General features: G+C 66.9%; 4 protein-coding genes across 7 annotated transcripts; 3 read left to right on the plus strand and 1 right to left on the minus strand.

The window, feature by feature from the left end:
- MIP (major intrinsic protein of lens fiber) lies at window positions 1-1,767 on the plus strand. The gene is made up of 4 exons (XM_034071550.1): window positions 1-410; window positions 806-970; window positions 1,076-1,156; window positions 1,495-1,767. Exons 1-4 carry the CDS (start codon window positions 51-53, stop codon window positions 1,675-1,677), a joined length of 789 nt encoding a protein of 262 aa, XP_033927441.1. The 5' UTR covers window positions 1-50; the 3' UTR covers window positions 1,678-1,767.
- A 660-nt stretch (window positions 1,768-2,427) lies between these two features.
- Window positions 2,428-10,991, plus strand: TIMELESS (timeless circadian regulator). Of its 2 annotated transcripts, none has more exons than XM_034071548.1 (29): window positions 2,428-2,628; window positions 3,141-3,294; window positions 3,372-3,486; window positions 3,568-3,630; window positions 3,923-4,024; window positions 4,105-4,260; window positions 4,543-4,676; window positions 4,757-4,844; window positions 4,917-5,093; window positions 5,173-5,390; window positions 5,508-5,611; window positions 6,076-6,245; window positions 6,341-6,460; window positions 6,537-6,688; window positions 6,911-7,008; window positions 7,082-7,196; window positions 7,271-7,472; window positions 7,590-7,741; window positions 8,161-8,246; window positions 8,616-8,739; window positions 8,826-8,908; window positions 9,136-9,284; window positions 9,361-9,508; window positions 9,585-9,653; window positions 9,729-9,847; window positions 10,210-10,354; window positions 10,436-10,463; window positions 10,534-10,619; window positions 10,715-10,991. In XM_034071548.1, exons 1-29 carry the CDS (start codon window positions 2,547-2,549, stop codon window positions 10,810-10,812), a joined length of 3,537 nt encoding a protein of 1,178 aa, XP_033927439.1. In that variant the 5' UTR covers window positions 2,428-2,546; the 3' UTR covers window positions 10,813-10,991. The 2 variants fall into 2 exon arrangements, with proteins under 2 accessions (XP_033927439.1, XP_033927438.1); XM_034071547.1 differs by having other exon boundaries at window positions 2,431-2,628; window positions 9,136-9,278.
- Window positions 10,992-11,775: 784 nt separating this feature from the next.
- STAT2 (signal transducer and activator of transcription 2) lies at window positions 11,776-18,721 on the plus strand. Of its 3 annotated transcripts, XM_034071586.1 has the most exons (25): window positions 11,776-11,821; window positions 11,982-12,048; window positions 12,576-12,707; window positions 12,946-13,096; window positions 13,180-13,278; window positions 13,349-13,441; window positions 13,518-13,596; window positions 13,669-13,754; window positions 13,841-13,989; window positions 14,194-14,352; window positions 14,482-14,634; window positions 14,753-14,773; window positions 14,876-14,969; window positions 15,041-15,097; window positions 15,178-15,261; window positions 15,327-15,425; window positions 15,895-16,036; window positions 16,143-16,192; window positions 16,408-16,496; window positions 16,564-16,700; window positions 17,105-17,293; window positions 17,372-17,429; window positions 17,550-17,727; window positions 17,788-18,472; window positions 18,539-18,721. In XM_034071586.1, exons 3-25 carry the CDS (start codon window positions 12,577-12,579, stop codon window positions 18,670-18,672), a joined length of 3,117 nt encoding a protein of 1,038 aa, XP_033927477.1. In that variant the 5' UTR covers window positions 11,776-11,821; window positions 11,982-12,048; window position 12,576; the 3' UTR covers window positions 18,673-18,721. The 3 variants fall into 3 exon arrangements, with proteins under 3 accessions (XP_033927477.1, XP_033927476.1, XP_033927478.1); XM_034071585.1 differs by having other exon boundaries at window positions 17,550-18,472; XM_034071587.1 differs by having other exon boundaries at window positions 17,550-18,450; window positions 18,493-18,721.
- Window positions 18,722-18,743: 22 nt separating this feature from the next.
- IL23A (interleukin 23 subunit alpha) lies at window positions 18,744-20,150 on the minus strand. The gene is made up of 3 exons (XM_034071588.1): window positions 19,747-20,150; window positions 19,569-19,667; window positions 18,744-19,125 (listed from the first exon to the last, which is right to left on the minus strand). Exons 1-3 carry the CDS (start codon window positions 19,900-19,902, stop codon window positions 18,829-18,831), a joined length of 552 nt encoding a protein of 183 aa, XP_033927479.1. The 5' UTR covers window positions 19,903-20,150; the 3' UTR covers window positions 18,744-18,828.
- Window positions 20,151-20,637: the final 487 nt, after the last annotated feature.

A 20,637-nucleotide genomic window follows, 5' to 3' on the forward strand; every position in this document is an offset into this window, starting at 1 on the left:
TGTTAGGGGCAGCCCCGGACGGGAGCGGGGCCGCAGGACCGGACGGGGCCATGCGGGAGCTGCGCTCGTCCTCCTTCTGGAGGGCGGTGGTGGCCGAGCTGCTGGGCAGCCTCCTGTACACGCTGCTGGGGCTGGGGGCGTCGCTGCGCTGGGTGCCCGGCCCCCCCAGTGTCCTGGCCGCGGCTCTGGCCTTCGGGCTGGCTCAGGCCACACTGGTGCAAGCGCTGGGGCCGGTGAGCGGCGGCCACGTCAACCCCGCGGTCACCCTGGCTCTGCTGATGGCCTCGCAGCTGTCTGCGGCTCGGGCCGTGGGTTACATCCTGGCGCAGGTGCTGGGGGCGCTGGCTGGGGCTGGGGTCCTCTATGGGCTCACCCCGGCCCCGGTCCGAGGCACCCTCGGTCTGAGCGTGGTGAGAGGGGCTCCCGGAGGGGGGTTTGGGGCACGGGGATGTCATGGGGGGGTTGAGGGGGTCTGGGAGGTGTTTGGGATATTGGGGTTGGGTTAATGGGAATTGAGGTGCTCAATGGGGTTAATGGAGGTTTTAGGGGTCTGCGGTTGGTTTAATGGGGCATTGAGATGCTTGGGGGTGTTTAGGAGGTCTGGAGGTGCTTTAAGGGGGGTGTGTGGGTGCTGTAAGGGGGCATTGAGACCCTGAACGGGGCTAATGGGAGGTCTGGGGGCTCTGGGAAGTGCTGGGAGGGCAGGAACAAGCGCTGGGCAGTGTGGGGGTGAGCAGGGCTGTGGGGTGCAGGAGGCATCGCGGTGCTGGGGCAGTGCTGAGCCCGTTCCCCCCCCCGGTTCCAGCTGCACCCGGGCGTGGGGCCGGGGCAGGGGACGGTGGTGGAGCTGCTGCTGACGGCGCAGTTCGTGCTCTGCGTCCTCGCCAGCCTCGACGAGCGCCACGACGGGCGCCCGAGCGCGGCCGCGCTGCCCGTCGGCTTCTCGCTCGCCCTCGGACACCTCTTCGGGGTAAGAGCGGCCAAGGGGACCCCCGCACCGGGGGGGGGGGGGGGGGGGCAGCGGGGACGGGGGCAGCGGGGACGGGTCCTGCACCCACGGCCCCTGTCCCCGCAGATCTATTACACGGGAGCCAGCATGAACCCGGCGCGGTCCTTTGCACCCGCTGTCATCACCCGCAACTTCACCAACCACTGGGTAAGCGCTGCGGGGGGGACCCCGCATCCCTCCCCCCAACATCCCTCCCCCCGCATCCCTTATCCCACCCGCATCCCTCCCACTGCATCCCTCCTCCCGCATCCCTCCCCCCAACATCCCTCCCCCCGCATCCCTTATCCCACCCGCATCCCTGCATCCCTCCCGCATCCCTCCTCCTGCATCCCTCCCCCCCACATCCCTCCCGCATCCCTCCCCCCGCATCCATCCTCCCACATCCCTCCCTCATCCCTCCCATATCCCCCCCCCCGCATCCCTCCCGTTGCCCCCCCGCTGTGTAACGGGTTCCCCGGTACCGGGGCCCCCCCCCCCCCCCGCAGGTGTTCTGGGCGGGTCCGGTGCTGGGCGCTGCTCTGGGCTCCCTGCTCTACGAGTTCGCTCTGTGCCCGCGGCCGCGGAGCTTGGCCGAGCGCTTGGCCGCCCTCAAGGGAGCTCCGCCCGCACCGGAGCCGCCGCCGGAGCCGCCGGTGGAGCCGCTGGAGCTGAAGACTCAGGGCTCGTAGGTCCCGGCCCCGCCGCCGCTGGGCTGCGTTGTGGTGCGTGTGTGTGCGGCGGGGCCCGGGCCCCCGAACCGCGGCGGGAGCTGTGTTCGTGCAATAAACGGCAGCGTTTATTTTGGTAACCGGCGGTGCCGGCGCCGGGGACGGGACAGAGCGAGGAGGGGAGCGGGGATGGGAGCGGGGATGGGAGCGGGGATGGGAGCGGGGATGGGAGAGAGCGGGGATGGAGGGGACCGGGGATGGAGGGATGCGGGGATGCAGGGACCGAGCCCTCGTCGCCCTGGCAACCGCGCGGGGGCTGCCGGGAGGAGGGCGGTGCCATCCTTTCCCGCGCCCGTGGTGGAGGTGCCTCACTTAAAGGGGCAATGCCGCGCATGCGCGCTGAGGCCGTGGGGGGGGGGGGAACGGGGGGGACGGGGGGGGACGGGACGACGACGACACCGCATCTCTGTGGGGGCGGGGCTGGAACCGTTGAGGGAGGGGAGGGGGGAGCTGCGGGGCAGCGGCCGCAGCGGTCACGTGGGAGGCGGGGAGGGGGCGTGGCCCCACACAAGTTGTTGCCCCTTTAAGCCCCTCAGAGGGGCGGGGCCTCGCAGCGCGGGAACCGGGCTGGGGTTGGCGGGAGCCACGGTCCCGGCGCGGTTCGGAGCTGCGGTCCCGGTCCGCACACGTGACCCGGTCCGCGCACGGCTCCGGTCCGCACACGGTTCCGGTCCGCACACGTGACCCGGTTCGTACACGTGACCCGGTCCGCGCACGGCTCCGGTCCGCACACGGCTCCGGTCCGCACACGTGACCCGGTTCGTACACGTGACCCTGTCCGCACACGGTTCCGGTCCGCGCACGTGCCCCGGTCCGCACACGGCTCCGGGATGGAGCCCGAGCTCCTCGCCGCCTGCAGCTCCCTGGGCTGCCTGGAGGGGGAGCGCTACCACCGGGAGCCCGACTGCCTGGGTACGGGGGGTACGGGGGCTACGGAGGGTACGGGGGGTACGGAGGGTACGGAGGGTACGGGGGGTACGGAGGGTACGGGGGGTACGGGGGTTACGGGGGGTACGGGGGGTACCGGGGTTACGGGGGGTACGGAGGGTACGGGGGGTACGGAGGGTACGGGGGGTACGGAGGGTACGGGGGGTACGGAGGGTACGGGGGTACGGAGGGTACGGGGGGTACGGGGGTTACGGGGGGTACGGAGGGTACGGGGGGTACGGGGGGTACGGAGGGTACGGAGGGTACGGGGGGTACGGGGGTACGGAGGGTGCGGGAGGTACGGGGTTACGGGGGGTACGGAGGGTACGGAGGGTACGGTGGGTACCGGGGGGTACGGGGGGTACGGAGGGTACGGGGGGGACGGAGAGTACGGAGGGTACAGGGGGTACGGAGGGTACGGGGGGTACGGGGGGTACGGGGGTACGGGGCGCTCGGGGCGGCCCCGCGGCGCTCACGGCTCCGTCCCCCCCGTGCAGAGAGCGTGAAGGACCTGATCCGGTTCCTGCGGCACGAGGGGGAGCACCGGGACGTGCGGCAGCAGCTGGGGGCTGCCCGCATCCTGCAGAGCGACCTGCTGCCCATCCTGGTGCAGTACCCGCAGGACCGGCTCCTGTTCGATGCCGTGCTCAGGTACGGGGGGCACGGATGGGGGGGGGGTTATGGGGTACCATAGCGCTGCCCCCATAGAGCATCCCTGCCCCTCGCAGGCTGATGGTGAACCTGACGCAGCCGGCGCTGCTCTGCTTCGGTAAAGCCCCAGCAGATCCCGGCTCCTGGCACCACTTCCTGCAGGTGGGATCTTATCTGCAGGCCTATAAAGAGGTGAGGCTGACCCCCCCCCCTCCCCCCCATGGGCTGGGGGCTCTGTTTGTGCCCCCCCAGCTCACATAGGGCTCTCTGCAGGCGTTTGCCAGTGAGAAGGTGTTTGGGGTGCTCAGTGAGAAGCTCTATGACCTCCTGCAGCTTGTGAGTGCCATGTCCCTGCAGGGGCTGCATCCATGTGGGTGCTATGGGGAACCCATCCCAGCCCCATCCCTGTGGGTGCTATGGGGAACCCATCCCAGCTCCATCCCTATGGGTGCTATGGGGAACCCTCAGGGCTGCATCCCTGTGGGAGCTATAGGGACCCTTCATGGTTCCATCCCTGTGGGTGCTATGGGGACCCCTCACGGCCCCATCCCTGTGGGAGCTATGGGGACCCCTCACGGCCCCATCCCTGTGGGTGCTATGGGGACCCCTCACGGCCCCATCCCCACAGGACTGGGAGCAGCGGCAGGAGGAGGACACGCTGCTCATCGAGAGGATCCTGCTGCTGGTGCGCAATGTGCTGCACGTCCCCCTGGACCCCACCGAGGAGCAGGTACCAATGGGACCCTTCACCTCCTGCTGCAGCTCTGGGGCCACCATGGGGGTGCTAAGCCCCCCTTCTGTCCCCCCCAGCGCGTGGATGGTGATGCCACCGTCCACGACCGGGTGCTGTGGGCTCTGCACATCAGCGGCATGGACGATCTGCTCAAGTTCCTGGCCAGTGCCCAGACGGAGCAGCAATGGGCACTGCACGTGCTGGAGATCATCTCCCTCATGTTCCGTGACCAGGTGAGTGGGGCAGGACCCCCATAGATCCCCCCACATCCCATCGCATCCCATCGCATCCCATCCCATCGCATCCCATCCCATCGCATCCCATCCCATCGCATCCCATCACATCCCATCCCATCGCATCCCATCCCATCGCATCCCATCCCATCGCATCCCATCCCACCCATCGCATCCCATTGCATCCCATCGCATCCCATCCCATCGCATCCAATCGTATCCCATCCCATTGCATCCCATCCCACCCATCCCATCCCATGGCGCTGATGCTGCTCCCCGCAGAGCCCCGAGGACCTGGCGGTGCTGGGGCAGGGCCAGGCGGGTGCTGAGCACAGGGAGGACACTCAGGAGCTGCAGAGCCTGCGGCAACGGGAGCTGGCAGAGAAGAGGACCCGAGCCCTGCAGCGCACATCCAGGTGAGGGCAGGGGGGCGGCAGCACCGGGACCCCCCCCGTGGGGTCCTCACTGCTCACCCCACATCCCCCCTTTGCTCCAGGCACTCCCGGTTCGGTGGCTCCTACGTCCTGCAGGGCCTGAAGGCGATCGGGGACCGGGATGTGGTGTTCCATAAGGGGCTGCACAACGTGAGCACCGGGATGGGGATGTGGGGGGGGGTGATGCCGGATGGGTCCATAACACCAGTTCAATGCTCACAGCTGAAGAGCTACAGCCATGACCTGGGTAAGGAGCCGCGGCGCCTGCCCCGGCGGCGCCAGGCAGCTCCGGAGCCTGAGGTTCGGCACCGCTCGGCACGCAACGTCCGGCTCTTCCTGCACCGCTTCTGCCAGGACTTCCTGGAGGGCTGCTACAACCGGCTCATGCTGCTGGTCAAGGTGGGGGTCACGGTGGGGCTGGGACCCCTGCCCCGGCTATGGGGCTGCCCCACTGAGCCCCACGGCCTGCGCCCCACAGGACCACTTGGTGCGGGAGAAGGCTCAGCAGCACGATGAGACCTATTACCTGTGGGCTTGTGCCTTCTTCATGGCCTTCAACCGGCACCGCGGCTTCCGCCCGGAGCTGGTGTCGGAGACCGTCGGCGTCCGAACCTTCCACTTCATCGAGCAGAACCTCAGCACCTACTATGAGATGGCTCTGATGGACAAGAAGGATGCGGTGACCTGGGCGCGCCGGTGGGTGCTGGAGCTGCCCCACTGCGGTTGGATGGGGCTGGAGCAGCCTGCGCTGATGGGACCGGTCCCTGTGGGATGGGATGAGCTTAGGGCTCTTCCCATCACCTTCCTCCTCAGGATGCACTTGGCCCTCAAGGCTTACCAGGAGCTGCTGCGCACGGTGCAGGAGATGGACCGGTCCCCGGAGCCGGCGGTGCGGGACAGCAGCCAGGTCATCAAGAGTGAGTCTGCTCATCCCATTGCATCCATCCCAGATGGGGATCCCATCCCACTGCATCCATCCCAGATGGGGATCCCATCCCACTGCATCCATCCCAGGCTGGGGATCCCATCCCACCGCATCCATCCCAGGATGGGGATCCCATCCCACCACATCCATCCCATGCTGGGGATCCCATCCCACCGCATCCATCCCATGCTGGGGATCCCATCCCACCACATCCATCCCATGCTGGGGATCCCATCCCACCGCATCCATCCCAGGATGGGGATCCCATCCCACCACATCCATCCCATGCTGGGGATCCCATCCCACCGCATCCATCCCAGGATGGGGGATCCCATCCCACTGCATCCATCCCCTGCTGGGAATCCCATCCCACCACATCCATCCCACTGCATCCATCCCACCACATCCATCCCAGCCTGGGCAATCCCATCCCACTCCCCCCTCCTCTTCCCATAGGCAACATCTTCTATGTGATGGAATTCCGGGAGCTCTTCCTCGCCCTGTTCCGCAAGTTCGATGAGACCAAACAGCCTCGGAGCTTCCTGCGGGACCTGGTGGAGACCTCACATCTGTTCCTGCGCCTGCTCGAGCGCTTCTGCCGCGGCCGCACCAGCCTCGTGGTGCAGGTCAGGATGGGGAGCGCCCCACCGAGGGGCTCTATGGGGCTCATGGGCTCTATGGGGCTCACAGCCCCTCCTGACCCCGTCCCTGTGCCCCATAGAGCAAACGTGTGCGGAGGAAGAAGAGGCCCCGCGCGGCCGCAGCCCCACAGCCGCCCAGCACCGAGGAGCTGCAGGAGCTGTGGGCAGGGCTGGCCCCACAGCTCCAGGCCTGTCTGCAGGTAGGGGATGGCTCCAGCCCCATAGCAGGGACCCTGGGGGTCGCTGTGGGGCACAGGGTGACAGTGTCCTGCATAGGGTGAGGTGCCGCTGCCCGAGGACCTGGTGCCCTTCGATGCCGCGTCGGAGACGCCGGTGGAGGAGCAACGTGCCGAGGTCCTGCTGCGGATCCAGGGGTGCCTGAGGGATGCTCGGGTACCCCAGGCCCTGCGGCTGCTCCGCTCTGCCCGGTACCGGCACCGTCCCCCCCCTGCACCCGGTGCATGGACATGGGGATAATGGTGATGGGTATTACCAGTGTATGGACACAGTGATAACAGTGATGGGTGTTCCCAGTGCATGCACACAGTGATAGCCATGATGTGCATTCCTAGTGCATGGACACAGTGATAACGGTGATGGGCATTCCCAGTGCATGGCCCCAGTGACATCCTCTCCCTATCCCTCCATAGGGATGTATGGCCCGAAGGGGATGTGTTCGGACCCCCCAATGCGGAGCCGCCCGAGGAGACCCAACTGCTCCAGGACATCCTCTTTGCTCCTCTGCCCCGTGAGTCCATGGCCCTGGGAATGGGGGTTCTGGTTTGGGGATGCCCCAGCCCCTCAGCACTGCCCCATTGCAGAGCACACACCCCCCGAGGCTGAGGAGCCCGAGGAGGAGGAGGAGGAGGAGGAAGAGGAGCAAGAGACTGTTCAGGTGTCGGAGAAGGAGTTCAACTTCCTGGACTACCTGAAGCGGTGCGAGGGGTACCTGGGGTGTGGGGGGGTCCCATTGACCACCACAGCCCCACTCACTGCTGCTATGGGCTTAGGTTCGCCTGTGCGCCGGTGGTGCGGGCGCTGGTGCTGCTGCTGCGGGGGTACCCGAACAACACCCCCCACACCAACCACTGCACCGTGCGGCTGTTGCACCGCCTGGCCCGAGAGCTGCACATGGAGCCGCTGCTCTTCCAGCTCTCCCTGTTCACCCTCTTCAACCGGCTCCTGCAGGACCCTGCTGCTGGTGCACACCAGGTCTGGGGGGTCCTGGTTCTGGGGGGGGTCTGCAGGGTCCCGGTTCCGGGGGGGGTTAGAGGGGTCCCGGTTCTGGGGGGGGGTCCCCGGTGTCCTCCAGCTCTGCTCCCCCCGCAGGAGCTGGTGGCCTTGGCCAAGTTCATCCTGGGCAGGTTCTTTGCTCTGGCTGCCACCAACAAGAAGGTGTTTGTGGAGCTGCTGTTCTGGAAGAGCCCAGCGGCCGCCAGGGAGATGAGTGAGGGCTACGGATCCCTGCGGGAGGGAGAGGGGTGAGCGGGGCCGGCCCTGGGGCTGCTGCCCTCCTGTCCCCTCCTCTGATACCTCCTGTTGCATCTTATCGCATCCTGTTGTGTTCTATCGCATCCTATTGCATCCTATTACATCCTATCGCCCACTATTGCATCCTGTTGCACCCTATCCCATCCTGTTGTCTCCTATCACATCCTATCGTATCCTATTGCATCCTATCATATGCTATTGCATTTTGTTGCACACTGTTCTATCCTGTCCCATCCTATTGCATTCTCTCGCACATTATCACATCCTATTGCATCCTATCGCACATTATCGCATCCCATTGCATCCTATCACACACTATCGCATCCTATTGCATCCTATCGCACCTCATCACACCCTATCGCATCCTATTGCTCCCGTTACCTCCCTTCACCCTTGTGTCTCTGCCCAGGGCTGGCAGGAGCAGGGTCCCCCCCTGGACCCCTCAGGAGGAGCAGGAGCTGCGGGAGCTCTATTGGAAGTACAAGGAGGTGGAAGGTACCAGGGCTGGGGCTGGGGGGGTGCACGGGGGGTCCCAGGGCGGGGGGGGGGTCCTGGGGCTCCATCCCTGTGGTCCTGGGGGCTCCATCCCTGTCCCCTGTGGTCCTGGAGCTCCATCCCTGTCCCCTGTGATCTGAGGGCTCCATCCCTGTCCCCTGTGATCTGAGGGCTCCATCCCTGTCCCCTGTGGTCTGGGGGCTCCATCCCTGTCCCCTGTGGTCCTGGGGGCTCCATCCCTGTGATCTGAGGGCTCCATCCCTGTCCCCTGTGATCTGAGGGCTCCATCCCTGTCCCTTATGGTCCTGGGGCTCCATCCCTGTCCCCTGTGGTCTGGGGGCTCCATCCCTGTCCCCTGTGGTCCTGCAGGCCTGGATGTGGCTGGAACCCTCCTGGCACAGCTCCCGGCTCCCGGTCGCACCCGCAGGCACCTGGTGAAGCACTTGGTGCACTTGGGGCTCATTGGCAGCGCCCGAGACCTCCCCCGGCCCAGGTGGGTCCGGGACCCCCCATGGGGCACAATGGGGGGGGCTGCTGAGCCCCAGGGCTGGGACTGACCCCGTGTGTGCCCCCCCCAAGGAAGGGCACCCGCATTGTGCTGTGGACGCAGGAGCAGGAGGAGGAGCTGAGGAGGCTCTTTGAGGAGTTCCGGGGCTCGGATGGTGAGGGGGCAGCCCCTGTTATCCCCCATTATTTCCCTCTGGTATCCCCCTCTTATTCCCCCCATGATCCCCCATTTTTCCCCCTCGTTATCTCCCATTTTCTCTCCTTTGTACCCAATTATTTCTTGGTTATTCCCTATAATTTTCCCATTATTTCCCCCTATTATAACCCATTATCCCCCCCCATTATCCCCCATTCCCCCTCTTGTTCCCCCCCCATCCCGCAGATGTCCTGGGCCGCATCCTGCAGCACCTGACCGCGCGGCGCTCACGGGCACGGGTCATGGACAAGCTCCTGGCACTGGGGCTGGTGACCACACGTGCTGAGCTCTACAAGAGGCGCCGGAGGAAGGGCCCGGACCCTGCACCGGTACCGGTACCGTGGGGGGGGCTGCGGGGGGGGGGATGGGGCTGCCCCATCACCGGCACCCAAACCCCACCGGTCCCCATAGGGAGCCCTGGCAGGGCTGGCTCAGGATGGCTCAGAGGATGGGGACAGTGAGGAGGAGGAGGAGGAGGAGGATGAAGATGATGGAGACCCCATGGAGGAGCCTGTGGAAGGCTCTGGGCAGGGTCTGGTGCAGCGGCTGCAGCAGGAAGGTGGGTTCAGGGCTCAGCACCCCCCGGGGGGCTCTGCTTGGGGCCACATCCTGCCTCACCCATGGCTGTGCCCCAGGCCTGGCAGGACCCCTGTGCTGGCTCCAGAGCTGCCTGCGGAGGACGGCCGAGGACCGGGAGGAGGACGGTGAGTGGGGGGGGGGGTTGGGGGGTCCGGGGCCCACCGGGGGCTCACGGGGCTCACGGGGCTCCCGGGGCTCAGGCTCCTCCCACCCGGTGCCGCTGGTGCCGCTCTCGGAGGAGAACGAGGACGTGATGGAGAACAGGAGGTTCCAGGCTCTGCTGCGGCGCTTGGGGCTGCGGCCGCCCGAGAGTGAGCAGGTGAGGGAGGGACCCCAGCCCTGTCCCAGCCTCGGCCCATCCCATTCCCATCCTGCTTCCCAGCCCTGTCCTTGTTCCCAACCTTGTCCCCATCCTTGTCTCCATCCCCATCCCAGTCCCACTTCCCATCCCTATCCTTGTTCCCATCCCTGTCCCAGTCTCGTCTCCATCCCCTTCCCATCCTGCTTCTCAGCCCTGTCCTTGTTCCCATCCCTGTCCTCATCCTTGTCCCCATCCCCATCCCAGTCCTGTTTTCCCTTGTCCCACCCCTGTCCCTGCTCCCATCCACGTTCCTGTTCCCATCCCTGTCTCCTTGTCTCCATCCCCATCCTGGTCCCATCCCCTGCTCCCATCTCCCCTAGGAAACCTTCTGGCGCATCCCGGCTGCGCTCACCCCGCGCCAGCTCCGCCGTGCGGCCGCCTCCATCACCCACCATGGCCCCGACCCCTCGGGGTCCCCCCGGGGGCTGCCGGAGCCCCCCCAGAGCCCCCCGGACCCTGATCCAGGTAAGGCCTTGGAACCATTAGAGGTGATGCTCTCCAAGCTCTTCCCCACCCCATTGATTCCATGGTTCTTGTGCCCCACAGCATCCCCACAGCCGCCGGATTGGGACAGGTGAGAACTGGTCCCATCCCCATTCCCGAGGCCCTGAGCCGGTCCCTGAGCCCTGTCCCCATCACTGCAGTGAGGAGCCTGACCCCAGCCCCGTGCAGCCCCACACCAAGAGGCAACGGGACCTGGACAGTGAGGAGGAGGCCTCCGGGAGCTCCGGTGGGTCCAGCCTGGCGCTGGGGGGGGGGGTCATGGGTCCTCCATGTCCCTGCACCCCTGGGTTGGGTGCTCAGCCCCTTCCCTGCTCCATTCAGCCCCAGTGCTGCCCCCCGAGGATGAGGAGGAGCTGCAGCCGCTGGGGAGGAGGAAGCGCATCCGATGTGTGCAGGAGGAGGAGGAGGAGGAGGACTGAGGCTCCCCATGGGCTGTTGCACACAGGGTTTAAAGCTGGTTTTAAGGGTGCTGTGGGAGCCTCTTTCCCCCCTTGTCCTGGTCTCTGGTTCCTGGTTTTATCCCTGTTTTCCCATGGATTTTGGTACTTCCTGGGCTGTTTCTTTCCCAACCTCATTAAACTCTATAAGTGCTCAATAACTCACTGCAGTTCTTGGTCTCTGTGGGGCTGGGGTCCTGCCCACGCACACTTCCCTGTCCCTGCACCAGGGCCGAGCCCCACATGTCCCAACAGCCCCTGATAACAGCGGCTATAAAGGGGCTGCAGGGGCTGCACCCGCAGCCACAGCACTGGGATGGGGCAGGGACCACTGGTGAGTGGGATAACTGGGGATGGGGGGATCCTGGGGGCTGTGGTTGCACCATAGGGGCTGTGGCTGCACCATGGAGGCTGTGGTTGTACCATGGGGGCTGTGGTTGTACCATGGAGGCTGTGGTTGTACCATGGGGGCTGTGGTTGTACCATGGGGGCTGTGGTTGTACCATGGGGGCTGTGGTTGTACCATGGGGGCTGTGGTTGTACCATGGGGGCTGTGGTTGCACCATGGGGGCTGTGGTCCCCGTCCACAGGTCCTTATCCCTCTGTCCACCATCTCTGTCCCCATATCCCTGTGTCCCTATGTCCCTATGTCCTTATCCCTATGTCCCACATCCCTGTCCCTATGTCCCCATCTCCGTGTCCCTATGTCTTTATCCCTATGTCCCACATCCCTGCCCCCATGTTCTTGTCCCTATGTCCCCCATTCCCGTCCCCATATCCCTGTCCCTATGTCCCCATGTCCTTATCCCTGTATCCCCCATCCCTGCTTCCCCTTTGACCCCGCCCCGTGACGTCATTTCGGGGAAGCCGGTAACCCCTCTGCACCCGCCCCCCGACGCCGGGAGGGGGCGTGGCCTCTCCTCCGCCAATCCCCGTGCGGCTCGGGCAGGGGGGCGTGGCCTCCGCCCCTTCCTGCGCCGGGACCTCCGAGGTGGGAGCCGTCGGGGGGGACCCGGGGCAGGGACCCCGGGGGGGGGGGGGGCACGGGGGGGATCCCCCCCCCGAGGGCTCCGGTGGGACGGCCCCGGGGGGGGGGGGGTGCGGGAGCCCCGGGCAGGCCCCCCCGCCGCTCACGGCTCCCCCCCGGCCAGGACGGGGCTGCAGAGAGGGGAGCTCCCGTCGGAGCTGCGGGACCGGAGAGCACCGTGCTGCGGGCAGGTACGGGCTGCGCTGGGGGGGCTCTGTGGGGCTACAGACTGCTCTATAGGGTGCGCTGGGGGGGCTCTGTGGGGCTACAGACTGCTCTATAGGGTGCGCTGGGGGGGCTCTGTGGGGCTACGGACTGCTCTGTAGGGTGCGCTGGGGGGGCTCTGTGGGGCTACAGACTGCTCTATAGGGTGCGCTGGGGGGGCTCTGTGGGGCTACAGACTGCTCTATAGGGTGCGCTGGGGGGCTCTGTGGGGCTACAGACTGCTCTGTAGGGTGCGCTGGGGGGGCTCTATAGAGTTACAGAGTGCTCTGTGGGGTGCTCTGTGGGGTGCTCTATAGGGTTACAGAGTGCTCTGTGGGGTGCTCTATAGGTGCTCTATAGGGCTACAGAGTGCTCTGTGGGGTGCTCTATAGGGTGCTCTATAGGGCTACAGAGTGCTCTATATGGTGCTCTATAGGGCTACAGAGTGCTCTCTAGGGTGCTCTATGGGTGCTCTATAGGGTGCTCTATATGACCCCCTAATGACCCCCCGCAGCATGGCACAATGGCAGGAGGTGCAGAACTTGGCCAACGCGTACCTGGAGCAGATCCATCAGCTGTACGCGGGGGCTGCGCTGCCCATGGCCGTGCGGCAGAGCCTGGCAGCATGGATCGAGGACCAGAACTGGTACCGGAGCCGGGGGGGGGGTACCGGAGCCGGGGGGGGGGGGGTACCGGAGCCGGGGGGGGGGGTACCGGAGCCGGGGGGGGGGGTACCGGAGCCGGGTACCGGAGCCGGGGGGGGGGGGTACCGGAGCCGGGGGGGGGGGGGGTACCGGAGCCGGGGGGGGGGGGGGTACCGGAGCCGGGGGGGGGGGGGTACTGGAGCCGGTGCTGAGCCCCGGTGCTGAGCCCCGGTCCCGCAGGCGCCAGGCGGCAGAGCCGCTCTCCTCCCATGCCCGGATGCTCTTCCATTCCCTGCTGGCGCTGCTGGGGGAGCGCCTGGGCAGCCTGGGGCTGGGCAATGAGGACTTCATGCTGAGGCACAACCTCCGCAAGGCCCATCGGGACCTGCAGGTGGGTGATGGGGGGGGCATGGGGGGGGGGGTCCATGGGGGGGGGGGGTCTCTGCCCCACACTGACCCATCAGCCCCTTCCAGGCCAAGTTCGAGGAGTGCCCGGAGACCTTCGCTAACCTGGTGGCCAATCTGCTGCAGGAGGAGCGACGCATCCTGCGCCTGGGGCAGGCGGGGGGGCAGGTAGGGCAGGTCCCGTCCCCCCCAGTGCACCCTATGGGGCTCTGCCCCACAGCACCCCCTGTTCCCATAGGGGGGGGCAGCCCCAGCACCCAGCCCGTCCCCAAGGAGTGACCGGGAGCAGCAGATCCAGAGGCGCTTGGCTGAGTTCCACACAGCCCTGCAGGTACCAGACCCCTCCGGACCCCCTGTCCCCATGTCCGGGGGGGGGTCCTGGTTCCTCACCCCCCTGTACCCCCCAGGAAGCCGAACGCGCCTTCCGGCACCTCGAGGACATGCAGGATGCCTTTGACTTCTGCTTCAAGGTGCACTATGTGCCAGGTGAGGCTCAGCCCTGCCCTGAGCTGCCTGTGCCCCCCCCCGAACCCCCTGACCCCCAACCTGCACCCACAGGTGAGGACAGGACCAGTGACCCCCAGTACATGCAGCAGATCCAAGAGCTCCAGGCCAAGCTGCAGATCCTGGACCGGCAGCGGCGGGTGAGGATGTGGGATGCAGGGATGGGGTTTGGGGGGGGGGTCCATGGCTGTGCCCCCCCCAGGCTCATCCCCATGTCCATGCATAGGAGGTGCTGGCTCAGATACAGCAGCTCCTGGGGCGCAGTGAGACCCTGCGGGACTTCCTGCTGCAGGAGCTGCAGGCATGGAGGGAGCGGCAGCAGCGAGCGTGTATGGGGGCACCCGAGGACACCGACCTGCGCCCGCTGGAGACGTGGTACTGATGGGATGGGGGGTACGGAGGGGTGGGATGGGGGGGACATGGATGGGATGGGATGGGGGGGACATGGATGGGATGGGATGGGGGGGACATGGATGGGATGGGATGGGGGGGACATGGATGGGATGGGATGGGGGGGACATGGATGGGATGGGATGGGGGGCGCAAGGACCGGCCCCACTGACCCCCCCAGTGCCGCAGGTTCACGGAGCTGGGCCAGGGCCTGTTCCAGCTGCTGCGGCTGCTGCGGGCGCTGGGGGAGCTGCGGCTCAAGGTGACCTACGAGAGGGACCCGCTCAAGGCAGAGCCCCCATTGCTGGAGCAGCGGCTCAAGGAGCTGCTCTCGTACCTGCTGCAGAGGTGGGGGGGGCACACTGGGGGGGGACACACTGGGGGGGGCACACACTGGGGGGGGGACACACTGGGGGGGGGCACACACTGGGGGGGTCAGGGGGTCCTGGCTCTGCCCTGACCCCCCCCCCATGGCAGAGCCTTCGTGGTGGAGCAGCAGCCCACGATGCCCAACGCCCTCAAGCGCCCCCTCGTGCTCCGCACCGGGACCAAGTTCTCTGCCCGCGCCCGGCTCCTCCTGCGCCTGCACGACCGCAACCAGCCCATGGAGGCCTCGATCCACATCGACAGGTCCGGACCCCCCCCCCCCCCCCCCCGGACCCCCCCCCCCCTGCCCCCGGACCCCCCCCTCCCCGTCCATCAGCACATCAATGGGGGGTCCCCACTGATGCTCTCTTGTCTATTGCAGGGACCCCCCCAAGATAAAGGGGTGAGAGATGAGTGATGGATGCAGGGGATGTGCCCCCACCCCCCCCCCCCCCCCGGGGGTGTCCCAACCCCCCACCCGCTGCCTTTATCTGCCCCCCCCCAGGTTCCGCAGGTTCAACATCCTCACATCGAGCAGCAAAACCCTCCTGACAGGAGACAGTCCCCAGGAGGGGCTGGTCTGTGACTTCCAGTACCTGGTAGGGACCCCCCCTTGCACCCCAAACCCTCTGTGGGGCGAGGACGCAGCCCTGACCCTCCTGCCCCACAGACACTGAAGGAGCAGAAGGACAGCAGGGCCGGCAAGGGCAGCAAAGGCGGCAGCGAGGTGGGTGCAGCGCTGGGGGGGGCAATGTGGGGGGCAATGGGGGTGGCCGGTGCCCCACAGTGCCCCACATTGCCCCATAGGGCCCCCTGGTGGTGACGGAGGAGCTGCACCTCATCACCTTCAGGCTGGCGTACACGTACTGTGGGCTGGAGCTGGAGCTGGAGGTGAGCGATGGGGCTGGGGTCCGGGGGGGTCGGGGGGTGCAGCCTGACCCCCACTCTCCCCACAGAGCTCCACGCTGCCCTTCATCATCATCTCCAACAACAGTCAGCTCTCCAGCGCATGGGCCTCCATCCTCTGGTTCAACATGCTCAGCCCCGAGCCCAAGGCAAGTGGGGACCCCCCGGACCCCCAAACGGCCCCGGTCCCCTGTGCCTGGGGCATGGCTCTGGAGCCTGTTCTCTGCCCCAGTGCATGTCCCTGGCCCCTGTTCCTGGTCCCTTTCGCTGTTGCTGTCTTTGTTCCTTGACCTGGTCCTTATCCCTCTTCCCTATCCATAATCCCTGTCCACATCCTATTCTCTGTCCCAGTCCCTATCCTTGTCCCATATCCCTATTCTCTATCCCTGTCCCTATTCTCTGTCCTGGTCCCTTTCCCTGTTCCCTATCCCTATTCTCTTTCCCAGGTCTTATCCCTGTTCTCTGTCATTGTTTCCTATCCCTGTTCCCTATCCCAGTCCCTATCCCTGCTCCCAGTCCCTATCCCTGCTCCCAGTCCCTATCCCTGCTCCCAGTCCCTACCCCTGCTCCCAGTTCCCATCCTCTCTCCCATCCCATCCCACTGCTCCCATCCCATAGGAGCACCAGGCCCAGTTCTTCTCTGCGCCCCCCCCTGCCCCATGGCCGCAGCTGGCGCAGGTGCTGAGCTGGCAGTTCCAGAGTGTGGCTGAGCGGGGCCTGAGCCGGGAGCACCTCCTCATGCTGGCCGAGAAGCTCTTCGGTAAGGGGGGGCTGGGACCAAGACCCCCCCCCCCCCAGCCCTGCTCCCCCTCACCCCCAACTCCCCCTTACCCCCTGCTCCCCCTCACCTTCCTCTCCCCCCCAAGGCTCGAAGCCGTCTCCAGACAGCACCTTGAGCTGGACCAAGTTCTCCAAGGTGAGCGGTGCCCCCATAGCCCCTTATGGCCCCCTAAAGCCCCCATAGCCCCCCATGGCCCCCTATGGCCCCCATAGCCCCCATAGCCCCCTATGGCCCCATAGCCCACATAGCCCCCTATGGCTCCCATAGCCCCCATAGCCCCCATAGCCCCCTATGGCCCCCATAGCCCCCATAGCCCCCCATGGCCCCCATGGCCCCCGTTCTCCCTGCAGGATGGTGCTGCCGGCTTCTCCTTCTGGGCCTGGCTGGACGGGATCCTGGGGCTGCTCCAGGAGCACCTCAAGCAGCTCTGGAAGGATGGGTAAGGGGCTGGGGGGGGGGGGGGATCAATGGGGGGTCCTGGAGGATGCTGATGGTGCCTCCCCCAGGCTCATCCTGGGCTTCGTGAGCCGGAAGCAGGAGAAGAAGCTGCTGAAGGGGAAGAGGACAGGGACGTTCCTGATCCGGTTCAGTGAGAGTGTCCTGGGGGGGGTCACCTGTACCTGGGTGGAGCATCCTGAGAGCGGTGAGTGTCCCCCCCCCATCCCAGTGTGGGTCCTCATAGGGGATATCCCCATATCCCAATACTGGGTCCCCATAGGGGATATCCCCATATCCCAGTAGTGTGTCCTCATATGGGATATCCCTGTCTTCCAATAGCGGGTCCCCATACGGGATATCACCACATCCCAGTGTGGGTCCTCATACGGGATATCCCCATATCCCAATAGTGGGTCCCCATACGGGATATCCCCATATCCCAATAGTGGGTCCCCATACGGGATATCTCCATATCCCAATAGTGGGTCCTCATACGGGATATCCCCATATCCCAGTAGTGGGTCCCCATATGGGATATCCCCATATCCCAATAGTGGGTCCCCATACAGGATATCCCCATATCCCACACCAACAACCTCCTCCCCATAGGACCCCCTGTGTTCCGCGCCGTGGTCCCTTACACTGCAGCTGAGCTGGTGTCCCTGGCGCTGCCTGACATCATCCGTGACTATCAGCTGCTGGTGGAGGAGAACATCCCCGAGAACCCGCTCCAGTTCCTGCACCCCAACATCCCCCGCGACGAAGCCTTCGGTCCCTACTACAGCAAGAGGGAGGAGGGTACGGCCCCAGTGTGGTGTGGGGCAATGGGGGGTGCTGGGGTCTGCAGCCCCCCAAACATCCCCTTGTTGTCCACAGGGAACCTGATGGAGCAGAAGAAGTACCTGAACCGGCGCCTCATCCGCGTGTCCTCCAGGTGGGGCAGGGGGATGCTATGGGGTGATGGGGACCCCCCTGTCCCCCCCATAGCCCCAGCCTGCATCTCTGGGGACCCCCCTGTTCCCCCCATAGCCTCAGCCTGCATCTCTTGCCATAGGCAGGCAAATGAGTCGTGGCAGACGGAAGAGGAGCTGGTGACAGCCACAGAAAACCTGGAGACGCTGAAGCTGCAGCCTGGGAGCTCCGGGATGCAGCAGCCCAAGGAGCCAGGGATGCTGCAGGTCGGGCCTGGGAACCTGGGGTCGGTGCAGGCCACGAGCCCAGGGCCAGTGCAGGTGATGGCCACGAGCCCAGGGGTGCTGCAGGTCAGCCCTGGGACCCTGGGGCCAGTGCAGGTGATGGCCACGAGCCCTGCGCTGCTGCAGCCACAGCCCCCAGGCCTGGAGCCATCGCAGCCACTGCAGGTCTTGGAGATGCTGCAGCCGGGGATTGGGAGCATGGAGCCGCAGTTGGTGCTGCAGCTCATCCCTGAGGGCCAGGGGGTGCTGCAGCCGGGACCAGGAGCTGTGGCCATGCTGCAAGTGGTGCCTGGAGGGCAGCCGGTGCCTGGGGAGGCAGGGATGCTGCAGCCGGTGCCTGGGGACACGGGGTTACCACAAACAATGCTCCAGGATACAGGGGTGCCACAGACAATGCTCCAGGATACAGGGATGCCACAGCCAGTGCCTGGGGATGCGGGGATGCTGCAGCCGGTGCCCAAGCACACAGGGATGCTGCAGACAGTGCCCAAGCACACAGGGATGCTGCAGACGGTACCCGAGCACACAGGGATGCTGCAGCCGGTACTCAGTGATGTGGGGATGCTGCAGCCGGTGCCAGGGGCTGTGGAGCCGCTGCTGGTCCCTGAGGAGCCGGAGCCGCTGCCACTGGAGCTGAGGGACCTGGAGCCGCTGCCCGGGAGCCTGGACATGCAGGAGCTGCTGCAGTCGCTCGCAGAGGGCTCCGGGAGCCTGGAAGCGCTGGAGGCTGTGGAGCTGATGCCCAACGCGCTGGAGGCCGTGGAGGGGCCGGGGCTGGAGGGTGAGCTCCGGAGCCGGCAGGGGCAGGGGGTCCCCTTCGGCGCTGAGCTCCTCGTGCCCCCCGCAGGCAGCTCCGCGCTCCTGGATGCCCATGACCCGTTCCTGCCGCAGCCCGAGGACGTGGCTCTGCCTGCGGCCGTCGGGTCCCTCTTCAGCACCGACTTCCCCCCGCTCCACATCGATGCCAACGACTTCCAGTGACCCCCCCGCAAATAAACCTGTTCCCAGCCGGGTCTGAGCCGCACACACGGAGCCGCCGTCTCCTTCAGCCCTTTATTCGCACCCCATAAATAAATAGCGTCCGGCAGCACATAAATAACCCTCCGCAGGGGAATAAATAAGGGGGGGGCTCCGGCCTCAGCGGGGGCCGGCGCTGTGGGTGAACACGCGGCTCATGATGGTGCTGAAGGACTGGAGCCGCTGGAGCGCCAGGCGCTGCAGCAGCGGCTGAGCCCAGCTCTCGCTGCGGGCCATGGGGCTGATGGGGTTCGGGGGCTCCCGGCGGGGTCCCGGCCCCCGGCCCCTCACCTGCACCAGCCCCAGCAGCCGCTCCAGCGCCGCCTCCAGCGGGGGCAGGCGCCGCGCGGTGAAGATGTCGGAGCTCAGCAGGTCCCGGTAGTGCTGCAGCCCCTGCAGGATGCGGTGCAGGCAGCGCTGCGGGGACAGGGCGGTCAGAGGGGACCCCCGCACGGCACCCGGACCCCCAAGGGCATCCCTGGGACCCCCAGGACCTATGGGAACCCCAAACGCATCCCTGGGACCCCCATCCACAGTGGGAATCCCAAGAGCATCCCTGAGATCCCCATCAATAGTGGGAATCCCAATTGCATCCCTAAGCACCTCTGGGAATCCCAGGACCCATGGGAACCCCAAACGCATCCCTCAGCATCCCTGGGACCCCCGCACAGCTCTGGCCCCCAGACACAAACCCCAGCACCCACGGGACCCCCTCCGGCTCCCGTTGTCCCCCAGCACCCACGGGACCACCTCCGGCTCCCGTTGTCCCCCAGCACCCACGGGACCCCCTCCGGCTCCCGTTGTCCCCCAGCACCCACGGGACCCCCTCCGGCTCCCGTTGTCCCCAGCACCCCACACACCGTGTTGTTGGTGTCCAGATTGGAGGGGTCGCAGGCATCACTGCAGCGGATCCGGGGGGGCCAATTCTTGGGGTCCTCCTCGCTCAGCTGCGTCTCCTCCTGGCAGCGGGGGGGGGTCAATGAGGTCCCCACGTCCCCGGCTCCCCCCGCCCGTGGGTCCGACCCCCCCCCCGCTCACCAGGACCCCGTGCGGCTCTTCGAGGGTCGCCACCATCCCCGAGAGCTGCCGGGACAGGCTCCTGCAGGCAGCCCAGTTGGGGCCGGGGGCCGGGGCCACAGACGGCAGCAGTAACGGGAGGCAGAGGCACAGGCACAGCCGTCGGGTCGCGTCCATCGCCGCTCGGTGCCGCCGCCGCCGCCGCCACCGGGTTCTTATGGGGCGGCGGCGGGGGGGGAATCCCCGGGGCAGGTGGCGCCCGCCCCCCGTTACTGCGAAACCGCCGCCTGCCCCGAAAGCAGAACCGATACCGGGCAGGGGTCCCCGGGCTGTGCCCTCCGGGCCTGGCCCCGCTCCGGGATGGGCCGGACCGGACGGGCAGGAAAACCCGGGGCAGTTCCTGGCGGCTCCGCGGCACGGGCGGCACCGGGACCGCCCCCCCCGGCACCGGCTGGGACGGGACCCCCGGATCCCCTCCGTGTCCCCTCCGTGTCCCCTCCGCTGCCGTCGGGAGCGGCCGGGGCGGCCCCAGCGCAGCAGCAGCGGCTCCGGGGGCTCCCCCCCCCCGGCCCCGGAGCCCTGCCCGGCCGCGCTGGCCGCGGAGCCGCAATCACGGCGGTCCCGGAGCGGCGGCTCCGCCCGGTGGGGCTGTCCCAGGCCTTCCCCGGGCACGGGGCTCGCACCGGGCGCGTCTGAAGCACGGGGGGGTCGGGAAGGGGCGGACGGGACCAGTGAACGGGGGGGGCAGCAGCAGGGGTCGGGTGCGGTGCTTTGGCTTGGGGACCTCACGGGGCACAGTGGGACACAGTGGGACACGGTGGGACACGGTGGGACACAGTGGGACACGGTGGGGCGCAGTGGGGCACGAAGGGACACAGTGGGGCACAGTGGGACACAGTGGGGCACAGTGGG

Source organism: Melopsittacus undulatus, chromosome 21 (assembly GCF_012275295.1).
Source record: "Melopsittacus undulatus isolate bMelUnd1 chromosome 21, bMelUnd1.mat.Z, whole genome shotgun sequence".
In the NCBI taxonomy this organism is placed as follows: Eukaryota; Metazoa; Chordata; class Aves; order Psittaciformes; family Psittaculidae; genus Melopsittacus; species Melopsittacus undulatus.